Below are 14552 nucleotides of genomic sequence, written 5' to 3'. Positions count from 1 at the left end.
AAAGAATTGGGATGGCTTACCTGGAGAGAAGTAGGAGATAGAGAGCCCAAGGTATGTACAAATAGTCATCAGGTGTATGAAAGTCTGTGGTAGAGAAGTTTATCTGCTTCCTCTGTCCCTGGTGTGTAGGAAGAGGACTTGTGAACCTGATTTATAGACAGAAAGATTAAGATAGGGTATTAGGATGAATTTTTCTCAAGGAAGGTAGAGGACTGGAGAACTTTGGAGATATCTGAAAACATTTTAGGTAGTGGAAAAGAATCAATGCATCCTAAGGCAGTGATGTTAGGAATGACTTAGATGTTCTGTCTTATAGAAGAAAATAACTTAATGCTTGATGTCTCTTCCAGTCCTGTGTTTTTCCTCTGTAGTGGGTCATGGTTTTTTCCAAGTTAATGCAAATTTTCATGTCTTAAGGTGGAATAAGAGAACGAGGCTGGTTCCCTAGGAAGTGTGTGGAAAAATGCCAGTATGACTCTGAAACGGATCAACCAGTGGATGGAGAGAAGAAAAACAGATAGCCTTCTAATTTTTTTAACTATGAAATGGAATTTTTACTTCAGACCACAATCCTTTACTTGAAATTTTCTGTATATTACTTTAGATTTATGCAATGAATATGTTAGGATGAGGTTTTCTTTTCCTCACAGCTGAAAGGGTTGGATATGCCTGTGCCATGGTTTGCATACTTTTTAAACAATAAATAATTGAAGAAGCCATTCAGTGGATTGCCTTCAAGATGCATCTTTTTCATCACGAGTCAGGATTTTTTTTTTCTTTTTGCTGTTTAAATTGCATTCTGAGGGTTCATTTGTTAGGTTTTTTCCTTGATCGCATCTGATTGTGATGCGTGCTGCTTGTCTTTTGTATTTCTTTGAAGCTGCCCCTGAAAATCACAAAATAAACATCTGATTCAAATTCCAGATAAAATTTGTTACCTGTGACTCTTAATCATGTGAATTGTCCACCTCCAATAAATGATACATTCATATTCACTTGTGGATTAATTGTTCTTAGACGTAGAAGAACTTGTTTATAGGCAGGGGAATGTGAACTGACTGGGAAGTAAAGATTTCACCATTGTAAGTTGTCTTTCAAGCTTAGAAAGATTTCTGCTCTTGGGATAAGAATAGTCTGTGCTTTTCATGGAAAAAAATACAGCCAGCACTCTCTGCTCCCTCTGAAATCTGAGCCTGTACCCAAAGACTAGAGTTCTTGTTCTGTCTAGGAGTGAAAGACAGCAGTAGCCACGAATGAAAATTTTTTTGAGTCTGGTTGCTGCTAGTGATTAACACCTGTCTTAGAGCATTTTCATTTAGCATCTCGTATGGATTATTAGCAGGAAGACCTTAAATTGCAGTAACTTGTACCAGCTGAAGTCTTTCTAAATGTCTCCAAAATGCAGCAAGTGGCCTTGCTCTCACAAATTTAGTGTAGTTGCATGTCACGCATGTTGTGAGTTTTTGCAAGTTACTGTTTTAAACAAATACCTGGTTTATCTCCACCTGCCTGAGTTTTCTCACAGGCAGATGAACAGTTCTTAGACAATACTAAGTGCATATAGAAATCACTACATAGAGACAAGCCAGCATTACTCCTGTATGCTCCTACTCAGATGCCTTTTCCAGCAGAAAGCAACTTTTTTGTTACCCCCATCCTCCTGTGCATTAGTGCTGACAGTGGACCATAGTCCTGGGCTGTTTCTGAGCTGTGGCAAGGGAGAGCTAGTGTTCAGTCTTAGTAGTTTGCAAGAAGGTGATTTGCCTCTCTTGAAAACAAAATACTTATTTTCTAGAAGCAATTAGAGGTGTAGGGATGTATCATACTCCTAGTTTCTTAACTAGCAAGGATGTAGCTACTTTGAAATATGAGCAGGAATTAATATGAAAACCCCAAAACTACATGGAATACTCAGCCTCAACTGCAGTAGATTCTGATCAGGTCTGTAGGCTACAACCAAATATTACAAAAACAACCTTCTCTTCCAGCTGAGAAAGCTGGCAGCTCAGGACCTCTCGAGCTTGAATTAAATGTACATTTCAGGCAGCCTGTTCAACCGCCAAATAATGAGAATTTTGTTTTCTGCCCCTGCTTTTGCCTCCGGTCTGAAGAGATTGTCCTTTATGACACCTCTGAGTGTGCCAAGTACCACAGTTCTTAGTGAGGAAGGGCCTGGGTTACCATACATGACCGACTGTGCAAAAGACTAGCCTTGGTATTCTTATGCATGTAACTTTGAGGTGATTGCCAACAGTAAAAGAAATAAATGATGAAAAACTTCAATCCAAATCCCTTAAGAGTTGAGCAAATACAATTTAGTGCTAGAGTTTAAGCATCTCTCACACAGCTTTTCAGATGCCAAGTAATGACCAGGAGGAAAAAAAATAGAACTTCCCGTGCTAAGATGCCAGTGATTTGCAGGCTACTTAGCTTTTACAAGTGATTTGCCTATGGCATTAGAAAATTATTCTAGAGCTATCTTGATGGTATGGATTGAAGTAAAAACCTCATTAAAGCCAAATTATGAATTACAAGTCAGTATTTGAACACTTCCTGTCTGGATCAGGAACAGTAAAGACTAACAAGGAATTCACAAGTTGGAGGCACAGTGGGTTTTTCATAGAGATGGAAGGAAAAAACAACAAATTTTATTTTGCTATACAATTCTGACATGATTTGGAAGCCAAAATCAGACAGTCTAATTCCTGATGCAGTACACAGTTGTTTCCACTTTGTTAAGTAATAGGAAGCTTTATTATCAATGTTCACATTAAATATCTGCCTTATGTGAATCATGTCTTAGTTGTGGTATCTCGTTATTCAGCATGTATACACAGCTATACTGCAGACCACTTGGATCAGTTCATAATGAGAGCTTTTAAAAGAAAGTTGAGAAGACTGGATGTTATTTTAGTGCCAATCTTTGTATCATGGGAAAAAAAGTTGCAGAGGGTTGAAGTTCATTGTACCTGTAGCCATCCTTACCCCAGATCCTTTTTCCCTGGGTGCAACAGTGCTTCAAGGCTGCTGTAGTTTTCCCTAGTGCTCAAACAATAGCCTGAAGTAATTTTTGCACCTTTTCAATGCAAACATGACTAAGGTACTCGTTTCCACTTCAGATTGATGTTGTGGAAGCAGTTCATATGGCAGAAGTGGCACCCAAGAGCCTAGTTTCAGACCAATTTACACTTCAATTGCTATATAAGTTTTATTGTTCAGGCAGTGCCATTACCTATTGAATTCCATCTCTTTGTAACAGCTATCAGCAGATGCCACAAACATGAAAAATGTAAAGCACTGTAGCTTACACTGTGAGAAGAGGCTTGATTGTAATTAGGAGCAAACCAAGAGATTGAGGCATTTCCTTTTCCAAAAGAGAATGCAGCTCTACTGTATGAGAAAGTGAGCTGTACAAAGTTGTTGCTTTCTGAGCTGTGACGCAGAAAAGGAGGCTACCTCTACTTAGCTCACAAATAAGAGATCTCTTTGGGTTGAATGAAGCACTGTGATTGGTATCTGACAACTGCTGGTTGCAGGACCCACTACAGAATGCTGGGCTTCAACATCCAAGCAGATCTCTACAGGGAAATGTCACTGTTTATTGTATCAACAGAAGTACTTTCTGGGCACTGCACCAGGTGGCATCACAGGATTCAGCCTTATCAGTTTACACACATTTCAGTTGCACTAAATTTACTGCCCCCAACTGACTTGCTCATTTCTGTGTCCAAAACCAGTTTCTGTATACATTTCTTCTTCCCTCGAGTTGTTTTATGTTCTCCCCAGTGGCACATGGGAAGGAAGATTAAGTCACCAGTAAGTCTTATGTCACATTGCTTTAAAGAAGCACAGGAAAGATAAGCAGCATAGTTACATACACTTTCAGAGTCTTAGAAGCCTTTATAGCCTCACATTTGTGACAAGCACAAGAGTTACCTGAAAAGGTCAGTGTCTTGGGCCCAGACTAGAAATAGAATTAAGTGAGTTGTTTTTATTAGGCAAAGCTAGAGATGCCTCACAGCAAGGGTAGGTCTTTCCTGACCAAGAAGTCTACTTGTTTTCATTTTGGTATATCTGATGTAGAACATTAAATACGGAAAGGAACAGCCACTAGCTATTTGAACAAGACAGAGAGGACAGTTCTTGTTTCCAGACAAGGAGAACTGGCATAGGAAAGGTACCTGTAACACCTTCCCCATACTGCAACCGTGTTAGCACTGCATTGCCTTTTGAACTGATACAGCAAACTACTGCAGGCACAGGGAGGAACTCTCAGCAGAGACAGCATAGACTGATTGAAGACATAAGATAGAGAAAGTATTCATCTTGCCTAATTCATTCTCTGAATCAGCAGCTTTAGCCCAAGAAAATATTTGACACCTTATTTTACCTGATAGGCTCAGCAGAAACAATGAATTTGGAGACTTTGGCATATATTCCCTTACTACAAGGAAAAGAAAATTGAGTAGAGGAGCAACATCTGGACTACACTACCTTATTTCCTCATGGCTTGAACTGTGGCTGACCAGTGACAGCATAGGGAGCAAGATAGCATTCTGCAGCAGTTGTGTTCCAGCTGCAGCCATACAGAACCAAGCAGCAGTAAACCTTGCTGACAATCTGGTTGCAGCAGATAAACAAGTAATTCACACAGGCTTTAGTTTGATTGTGCAGTTACAATTTATTGCAACCTATATCCTTAGGATTGACAGCAAAAGTTTTCCTAGGCTCAAATTCAAAAGTGAAAAATCTTTAACACTGCCATTTCATTTGAAAACGTGCAAAAACTGATCCAGTGCCTCCCATACTAGAGTATAAACTATGTTTGCTGTAGCCACATGTCCTTTGTAAACCAGTTGATGCCAAATTACTTATTTTCATTAGAAGCAACCTGTACCATGTGGTCCAGGGCTAGGAACAGGAAATTCACTTCTGTATTTGTTGAACAGATGTTATCTTCAATTCATATCGTGTTCAGTCTGATTGCAGATCAATCCACAACAGGTCACAATGGAGTTCATAGTTTGAGCAGGAAAACAAGATTTGCTTTTGACAATCAGAAGTGCATACAGCTGTCTTTTAAAGTCTGAGGCTCTTGCATGTTTTTGTACTTCAGTCGCAGTCCAAGGAAGATTAAAGTTCTGGCTTTGCCTAGACAGCCAGTTCTTAGTCCTGCAGGATGTGACACTGCCAGTTGTCAGTTATGCTATATGCATCTTCATCCAAAAGTCATTTTTCCAGAATACCAGAAACAAATAAATTTGAGTTCTCCATGCTCCCCTCCACTTTATGCCTGTGTTCTCCATAGGTCACGTAGTGTCACAGATTTATTTGGATACTCCATGCAGTTTAAATTAAACTGGCCACTTATTCCTGTGCAGATGAATAGAGGGCCTCAATCTGCTCCTGGAAGACTTTAACAAGCTCTGGTCGCTTTGCCTTCATTGTTGGTGTCAAGAGTCCATTTTCTACAGTGAACATCTCTGTGTGAACGTACAGATCTTTAACCTATTAAAGGAAAATTATTTAGCACATGACACTCACATAATTAGAAGACAACAGTTCTTTCCAGCTTCCTTGAGCTCAGTGCAAGAATTCCAGTCCTGGAGATCCAGTAAATAAACTGGTTTTTGATGGAAGTCAAACTGCTTTTGGCTGACACAGCAAGAGGGTGAAACTAGAGAACAGCCCCTGCAGCCTGTTGTGAACCTCCACTCCATCTCATGGCAAATTGCTACTGTTGCCTTGTACAGCCACTGGTCTCTTGGTCAAGAGAGGAGCATTGGCCAAGAGACCTGCAGCCACTCAACATTTCACTGACTGCTTCAGTCAGCTGTTGGGAGCAGTGGCCTTAGGTCCCATCCTGGCACAGTCAGTATCAGGAATTAGGACTTCCCAGCCATTGTATTAGCCATACAGGTGCTTGTGACAAGCAGGATTTGAAAGGACTCACTTGTTCAAAGGATTTAAGGCCAGCCTGTCTCCCCAGTTTGATCATATCTTCTAAAATAGCTTTCTTCACTGCCTGGAAGAAAAAGAGCAGAAGCAGATTGGATAAAGCTGCCATTTTGTAATTGCAACTCAAGACCATAACCATTGCCCAGTCAGGGAGAACTGGCAAGAATACATATTCCAACCTTCATCCCATATTAAGGCCACTGCAAGATCATGTCTATTTTTTCATTGTAAAAGAAGCAGCAATAGCCCTTGAAACATCAAGAGATACCTAAACTCAGTTCCAGTTTTCACTGTAAGGCTGCTCGTATGACTCACCCAGCATTAAAGCAGTTTAATTTACAAAAAAAGGTGGATAGAACAAAGTCAGAGCAACATAAGATTGGATTTCAGAATTAAATTCTGTCTCTAACCTACTAAAAACAAAGCCACTCACAGGATTTTTGCAGAGGTCTTCGTAGGAACCTTTTACTCCTAGTTTTGCTGCAAATTCTGGAAGCGTCTCTGGATCAGGAACCACTATACCTATTAGAAAAGACTGAAAACAAGTGGAAGTCATGCTGAGAGCAAGATAAGGCATATTAAATGTGAACTTGATTGTAAACAGTGTTTCTATAGCAAGTCACATTTACATCCCCATCCATTTTCAGAGTTTCAAAGGTAGCTCCAAGGACTTTCAAGTCACTGAGAGATGAGACAGCAATAATTGAAGTACTAGTGCTGTTTGTCACATGTGCTGAATGCTCCAGCAATTACTTTTGGCTAGTTTATAAATTTAAGACTGGCCTCTGCTACCATTGGTGGCACCTCTGTGGCAAAGGAATGGAGAAACACTTCTGCTATGGAGATGGGCTGTGAGAGTTGGGGTTGTTCAGCCTGGAGAAGAGAAGGCTCCATGAAGACTTTACTGCAGCCTCTCATTACTAAAAAGGGGCTTGTAAGAAAGATGGCAACAAATTTTTAGTAGGGCCTGTTGCAATAGGACAAGAGATAATGATTTTAAAATGTAAGACAGTAAAATTAGACTAGATGTAAGGAATTTTTTACAATTAAGGTCATGAAACAATGGCACAGGTTGCCCAGGGAGATGACTAATCCCCCATCCCTGGAAACATTCAAGGTCAGGCTGGCTGGGGTTCTGAGCACTGTGATCTCGTTGAATATGTCCCTGCTCATTGCAGAGGGGATTATTCTATGATTCTAAACTGTACAGAACTGACCTAACATGCTAATCTCATACAAGTATGTAATTAGCCTTTACATAGCGTGCAACTTGATGCCAACTGTCAGTTGGGAAGTCTATAGGTCTGAAAGCATATTCCTATAAACACGGTACTCTTGGGAACAGATCTTGTTTAAGAACTCTTGTACATGCAAATATTTGTCCCCTGATCATTCAGAACACATTGTGGGAGGAATTTTGCAGGATGCTCATGCATAACATCGCTTACCCTCAGGCTTTCCCCATGTACAAAGACCTGGGCTACAGGACCACTTCCAATATAGACATTTTCTATCTTCTCTGGAGCAATGTATTCTCCTTGTGCAAGTTTAAATATATTCTTCTTTCTGTCAATGATCTTCAGCGTTCCATTCTAGAAGTTAAAAGTGGAGGTCATTAGTTGCAAGTCTCTGTCTTGCTTATATAACAAGATAAACAGGCTTTGCTTTGTTTTATGAAAGGCACATGCTAGTCTACTACTGGTCTTTGCGTTCTATTGAGAGAATGGGCACTTTGTCTAATTTCTCCAGTTAGCTCAGGACATGATTAGACAGCTCCTTTTTTCTCCTTTGACAGAAACCAAGACACCTCGTTACGTCACTTCTACAGTGAAGAATAGTCTTAACTATGGGCCTAACAGGTGTTATTTGAGATCTTGTAACCTAATTGATCTTTGGAACTTTGCCTGGAGTTACTTGATGAATGATAAACTACTGTATAAAGGCTTTTATCCTAGAATGCCATGTTTTGAGTTTACTGTAAAGTAACAGGAATTCACATCCAAGGGACGGTTTGTATTAAACAATTACTCACTGGCAACCACTTCCCTATGTCTCCAGTGTGGAGCCAGCCATCTTTGTCAAGTGCTTCTGCTGTCTTCTCAGGGTCTTTCAGATAACCCTTGAACACATTTGGTCCTTTAATGCAGACCTGTAGTAAGTAAGCACAGAACATTGTTAGTCACCAAGTCTTATGTTTCAGTATTTCCTGACATGCACAGGAGATGGTGCCTACCTCGCCTTCATTGTTAGAAGAGAAGTAGCTCATTTCTTCCACATCATCTAGTTTTACAATATTACAAGCCAGAGGGGTTCCAACATGGCCTAAGAGGAGGGGAAAAAAAAAAAAAAAAAGACTGCAGCAATACTACATACTTAATGGCTTTGTTCACTGCTTTAGCAAGAACCAGTATTGTTTAAAGGAGTCTAACATCAAATGTTCACAAAAGTTATTTAAATGCCATTTTCAGACAGTTAATGCAGGACAAGTAACAGCTAAGTCTCAATGCTTAGAGCATTATTGGTGTAATCAACCAGACCAACCCCAAACCACATTTGCCACCACAGGAATCCCTCATAGACCCTGGTATTCATTTCCATTTAATTCTCATTATACTCTGCAATTACATGGGCCCAAAGATGATGACTTGAGCTTGAATTTAGAATATATTAAAAATAGCCTTGCCAAGATAAAAGCTAAATCTTCACAGTCAGGTAGTCCTTCAGGAAAATAGTCAAGTATCATGTCTAATATTTTAGATATAATTATTTGAGTAAAACATGCAATTTTGGAGATAAAGCTAGTTCCTTAAAGCCATTTGTGAAGTCCCTGTTCAGTTTGCTCAGCTCTGTAAACTCCTTTCCTGTATGCTGGGACAGGGTCTAATCTGACCTATGTTACTTTACACAAGGGATCCTCATCTACTTGAGTCGAGAATTTTGGTACCTATTAAGCACACAGGTGATTGTTGCTACCAAGAGTCACTTTGAAGTTATATACTCATGATTTAATTTTAATTAAACTAAAACCAGTAATGCATCTAGGCTTCAGCACCCCTTTCTGTTGACAGCTCTGGGAGACTGTCCAAGTCCTAGCTGCCTTACCTGTTGTCCAGTCTCCAGGCATTGAGAAAGTGCATCCAGCTGAGCATTCAGTTTGGCCATAAGCTTCAAAGATCTGTGTGAGAAAGGATGAATATTCCTTGAACATCAAGTCCTTGGTGTGAAAGAGCTCTATTTCAACTATGCCCATGCTCACATCTTCTTCTTAGGAAGGAAGCCAATACAACCTTAGCCTTGATCTAACTGGTGTATCCAGGTGTTTAAGTTCACCTATCCAAACGTTGCTTTGGTCACCTTATTTTCTGTTCTCTGTTCTCAAATGTGTTACACTGGGAGCTCATCGACTGTCAGAATAAGCCTCAAAGCTCAGAGGTAGCTGCCTGACTTTGAGGGCTGCATGTTCCTACTTCTGCTGCTCTATTTCTCTTCCCAGAGCCCACAGCATAGTGTTTTGGTAGTGTAGTTTGAAGTCAGCTCTGCAGAATTTTTTTCCTGTTACACTAAACTTCAGTGAAGCAGCCTGTCAATCAATACCCAAGACTGACAGCAACCTCCCCAGGAACAAGTTGGGCTGGAGCACAGCTCTATCTCTGGGCACTTATTTGGGCATAATCAAACAAGTCTTACTTTAAGAGAAAACTCAGCTTACCTGACAGCCTAATGCTGCTCTCAGAAATGCCAGGACAGAGGGAGATATGGGGGCTGCGCCTGTTACCATTATACGCACTCTTCCTCCCATGGTCTCCTACAAGGGAAATACAAGCCGTCAGATCCTCCAGTAGTACACTGCTCAGTTTATTTACGCTTGGAATAACTTACCTGAACTTTTTTGAAGATTAGCTTATCCCAAATGCTGTCATTTCGAATGATGCCCTGTTTTAATTCAGCCATCTTCATAGTCGCAGCCACGTTTAGCAGGCAACGTTTCACTGGGCTGTTTGCACCACTCTGTATCTGCAGGGAAAAGTATCAGTGATTCTTGGGTTTAACTCACATCTGTACCTCCCATTCTTGCTTTGTTAAGAGGCACCACATCTTACTTCACTGTTCTAAGATCTATCTTCACTGCTGCCATGTCTAAGAGATGAACTCAGAGACAATACTTATTCATGTTACTGCTGACACACTGCAGCCACAGCTTTGAGTAACAGGGATCCTTCTAGCTTTGCACTTGCTTCATTTGCATTCCAAAAGTAAACAGACTTTTTGTCTCTGAACGGAAACAAACTTAGCCCAGTTATGACTGGATACACTGTTCTTATACTCCAGGTCCCAGGACTCTTTCCATGTCCTCAGAGAAGATTTTAGAGAATTCTTCCTGCCAAGAAGTAATTAACTAGTGGTGACATTATGGCACAATCAATATGCTCACTAGGATATATGAACACGAAGATGATTTAGCTAAAATTGCTCACATACCTTGTCATATACTCTATTCAGCAGTCTTGGTACAACTGGAAACACCGTTGGCTTCAAGGTTTTCATGTCATCTGTTAGCAGCTTGATGTCTCCTTGGAAGAAGCCTACTTTTGCTCCACAGCTGTACATCACGGCCTGAAGATTGACCAGACTAAGCTCAGTCAAGGGTAATTCCTAGCTTCATTAGCCATAATTATTTGTCTATGATAAGCAGCAAGATCTTCAGTGCCCACTTGTAGGAAAGTTATTCTATGAATAGGTTTTGAGGACATACAGATTGCTATCGTATCTTTAACTATAATTTGATTCATAGAAGCTCAGATGTATATATCTGTACATACCTGTACAACTCTCTCAAACATGTGAGCCAAGGGAAGATAGGAAATGGCGATATCTGAACTTGTACACTCAATTGTGCCCTAGAGGGGAAAGAAACAGAAGTAGGTTAGCATTCCCTATGCCTACCTGAGTTACTCTTAAGTAGAAAGTGGATAAAGTTTGGATCAATTTGACTACTTTGAAATACACTTCAAATGACTGAAGCAACTCATGCTCATCCATCACGTGTTCAAGATTTGCAGCTCTCACACTAGATCAAAATTAGTTTTATCTTTTGGCAAGACTTGTAATAGTGTTGTTTAGTACTCTTGACATTTAGGATTGACTCACTCTAGAATAACTTCTACACAGAAGTTCTTGTTCAAGGTTAAACTAAGGTTCTTTCAATACTATTGTCCCATTGAAATATGGGCACTTAGGAAAGCATCAGTTTCTGGGAGCAAATAATTTACAGAAAGTGCCCACATTAAAGCTGTTTGCATGACTGAGGGACATACCCTGATGATCACCATTAGAAGTAGCTTACCTCTGTGCATCTAAGGAAGGAAGCAGCATTGGAAACAACATTTCGGTGTGTCAGCATGGCTCCTTTAGGGTCACCTTTGGAGACATCAAGCAAAGTCAGCTGTAGCTCTAACTGCTTCTGCTGTCAGTTTTCCATTTTTTGTTTGGCTCAGTCTGAACTATTTTGGTACTAGGCTCAGTCACAGCATGCACTGTCTTAAGAGTTCACAAATATGCCTCATCTTGAACACTTGAACAGCTACAGATGTTACATAAAGGAAATGGCTACTGAAACAGCAGAGTAATTGGGAGTAGCATAGAGAATGTTGAAACAAGATTTATGGTTTTTTTTAGTTTCCGTGGATCAAAATACACACACAGGTAAACAACCAATCTCTTGAACATTAGGACTGTATTTTTCATAGGGGAAGACAACATGAATTTGGCTATTCTTGCCCCCAGTTCTAAGAAGCCTTGTCTTAGTTTACTTGTAGTGACAGGGTCCCAAGTAAAACTGCAATAGTGGTTTGACACTGCTCTAATGTATTGTTTTATATTCTTAGGATTTCCTATTTTTGTGCTGGGAAGCTGCAGGGGTAGGCTGGTCCAGTGGGGAAGCATCACCATATATTCTCTTACCTGTGGTTCCACTTGTAAAACACACAACAGCAAGATCATCAGGCTTAGGAGGCTGAAGAGAAAAAGCCACATAAGGTCAGTGTTAGGATTATAGTGCTTATCAGTATTTACATAAAATTCCTAAACTGTGATTAACCAGGAATTCTGGTTCATAAAAGAAAAAAAATCCTGCCAGTCTCCTCTACTAACATGGCAGGAGGTCTTTTCAGACATTAGTTTTCAAAGTTTATAACTGTGCCATAGAGATACTTACAACTGGTTGTCTGATGTTGTTTTTTCCCAGCTCCTGTGTTAGAGAAAAAACACAGCTTAGCAGATGTGCAACAACAATAGATGAATAGGTAATTCTATTTCAAATACAACACTTGTTTTTACTTTGCCTCTTGATGCTCTGTCTCATTCAAAGAGAGATGTCTTCCTGAATTCAATACACACAACTCTGAAAAACTGACTACTGCAGTTGTGGAAAGCACAAATTTGAGTGTGCGGAAAGTGATCGGAACTACTTAAAGAATTTGGAAGTCCTAAGTGTACCTATTTAATTTTATTTGACACAGGCCATATGTCTTATATTTTACATGTATGCAAGATTAAGCCTAGTATTGGGATGTCTAAGCAGCCACTAATTTGAATTTACAGTTTCAATTAGGTTCAACTGCCAGCTTAGAACCCTGATAAATCCTGTTACAACTGTACCATGAATTAAGCTAAGCAAGTCTTCAGTTTCATGCATGCTGAGTGTCCACAACACATGAACACAACTTTAGTCAATGGTTTGAACTCTGCAAGGCCATTTGGCTAAATATATCAAGTTTCAAAATGACTGCTCATCAAGATCCAAGCTACAGGAGTGACAACCAGATAATGCTTACATTAAAGTGTCATTGTTGGCACAGAAGGTCAAGATGTCAATCTGGCAGGGTATTCCTTGGCAAGATGAAGCAGAAACCTTTAGTTACCTACCTCAACCTCCTGCAGTGACAGAATTTCAAGTCCCACTTTATCTCCTCTGTCCTTGAGCTCTTTATCAAAGAGATCCATGAGAACAATCATCTTCAGACATGGGGTCTTTTTTTGCTCACAGTTCTCAAGCAAGACCTGTGCCTTCTGCGGCGTGTCACAGATCACTACACTTATGTCAGCTACAGAAAAGAAATTACATTTCAGAAGTCCATTTAGAAGACATTAGGCCAGTGACAGCTCAGAAGCACATATGTTTTGTGCATTGGTTTGTTCTAAAGCCATTTGCATTTGTTCCTATGGATTGAGTGGTTGGCTTACAGTGCTAAGAAGGTTCCTCCTACCATCATCAACTGATTGTATTGGTAGAATCTTAAGTTTGCTCAAAGTGAGGGCAAATGCTGAGGGACTGAAGAGAAATATCTTCACTCTCAGTCAACACAGGCATGTAAATTTTTTGTATTACCATAAGAGTTCAGAATTGTCCTCACTGATTGTTTAGGTTTAGCCATCTTCCTTAAATCCAAAGAAATTTAGGCCTGGTTGAAAGAGGCTGCTAAATTCTGGAGTTAATACCTCAGCTTCCCCATGTGTGCAAGTGAGTTTTACACAATTACAAAAGCATTTCCTTTAAATTGGCAGAGGAATTGGATTTGCCTGAACATGCTGGTTCCCTATTAGACTACTAAGTCACAGCTGTGTAGTCCCAAGGCAAGACCTGTTTGCAAGGTTCACCAGCATAACTGTTGAAGGGATTTTGTTTGGCAAGTCCTGTTTATGGGGTGGATCCCAGATTACTGTGACAGTAGTGCATATTATTTCCCCTGTGTCTCCCAAAAGACTGGGGAAGAAAGTCTGAAGATTTATTTAAGCTTCCTTACCAGTTTCTTCCATGATGGCATGTTAGTTGTTGCTTCTGTAGAACAACAGGCACTAACCAGATAGATTAAACAGATTTAGGCATATCTTTACCCTTCCCTCCTCCACTCTTTTCATCCTATAACTTTAAATCAGAGACACACATCTAGTCTTAATTTGCATGCAAGTCTGTCTGCATTGTCTGATTGTTTGGCAGTGTGGGATTTCAAGATTTCAAAACCTCAAATAGCAAACAGTTGAGCACTCTGATTGCAGAATGGTCCACAGAATCTAGCAGGTCCTTCCGTGGACTTGCAATCAAGACACTAGGAAACATAAGAATCCCACTGGACTCTTCTAGGCATTAAACCATGTGCCCTGCAAAGCAGTTTCATTTAAGAAAATAAGTGTCTGTAAAAGTATAAGAACAGTAAAGGCTAAAACTACTCTGATTTTCACATCAAATTCCCTTGAACTTAGCCCTCTCAAAACAAAGTTTCTTAGAAAGGTCATTATGAAAGAGTGGAAGTCAATATTTACCTCTGTTAACAATATATACAATGGCCTCTGGCCCCAGGGTGTCATAGAGTGGAACAGCAACCATTGAGTAGGTGTAGCAGGCATATTCTGAAATGGTCCACTGAAGAGAGAAAACAGCACAGCTAAGGAAAACTAGCAACTCTCAAGACAGGATTGCCTACAGATTTCATACATCTTGACTGCATCCCCCATGCACTCAGTAGTGGGGGGAGTTATGTGAGGAGCACATCCATGAGAATCAGAGTAGTGAGAGTTCAAGATCATTGTATTACATG

At 40.1% G+C, this 14552-nt stretch overlaps 2 protein-coding genes across 7 annotated transcripts in view; one reads left to right on the top strand and one right to left on the bottom strand.

Moving 5' to 3' along the window:
* Positions 1–14552, top strand: part of ZDHHC6 (zinc finger DHHC-type palmitoyltransferase 6) — a 101167-nt gene that overhangs the window by 9764 nt on the left and 76851 nt on the right. Inside the window, exon 10 of one of the 4 annotated variants that reach the window (XM_064663308.1) lies at positions 418–995. The exons of the other annotated variants lie outside the window; for them this stretch is intronic. Within the exon in view, the coding sequence (XP_064519378.1) occupies positions 418–521 (104 nt within the window). The 3' untranslated portion in view covers positions 522–995. Of the gene's footprint in view, positions 1–417; positions 996–14552 lie in introns of those variants that run through there. 4 annotated transcript variants of the gene reach the window in all.
* The window catches only part of ACSL5 (acyl-CoA synthetase long chain family member 5), a 31627-nt gene continuing 21731 nt past the window's right edge, over positions 4657–14552 (bottom strand). For all 3 annotated transcript variants that reach the window (XM_064663303.1, XM_064663304.1, XM_064663305.1), the window contains 16 exons: positions 14278–14377; positions 12883–13061; positions 12173–12205; positions 11920–11971; positions 11303–11376; positions 10779–10856; positions 10438–10572; positions 9838–9972; positions 9668–9763; positions 9061–9133; positions 8192–8280; positions 7991–8107; positions 7407–7550; positions 6392–6493; positions 5954–6025; positions 4657–5508 (listed from right to left, as the gene is read on the bottom strand). In XM_064663303.1, the coding sequence (XP_064519373.1) occupies positions 5368–5508; positions 5954–6025; positions 6392–6493; positions 7407–7550; positions 7991–8107; positions 8192–8280; positions 9061–9133; positions 9668–9763; positions 9838–9972; positions 10438–10572; positions 10779–10856; positions 11303–11376; positions 11920–11971; positions 12173–12205; positions 12883–13061; positions 14278–14377 (1620 nt within the window). In that variant the 3' untranslated portion in view covers positions 4657–5367. The remainder of the gene's footprint in view (positions 5509–5953; positions 6026–6391; positions 6494–7406; positions 7551–7990; positions 8108–8191; positions 8281–9060; positions 9134–9667; positions 9764–9837; positions 9973–10437; positions 10573–10778; positions 10857–11302; positions 11377–11919; positions 11972–12172; positions 12206–12882; positions 13062–14277; positions 14378–14552) is intronic.

The sequence above is a fragment of the Pseudopipra pipra genome, chromosome 8 (genome assembly GCF_036250125.1).
Source record: "Pseudopipra pipra isolate bDixPip1 chromosome 8, bDixPip1.hap1, whole genome shotgun sequence".
Taxonomy (NCBI): domain Eukaryota; kingdom Metazoa; phylum Chordata; class Aves; order Passeriformes; family Pipridae; genus Pseudopipra; species Pseudopipra pipra.
Note: the sequence above shows the minus strand (reverse complement) of the source record. Positions and strands in the feature narration are given on the sequence as shown.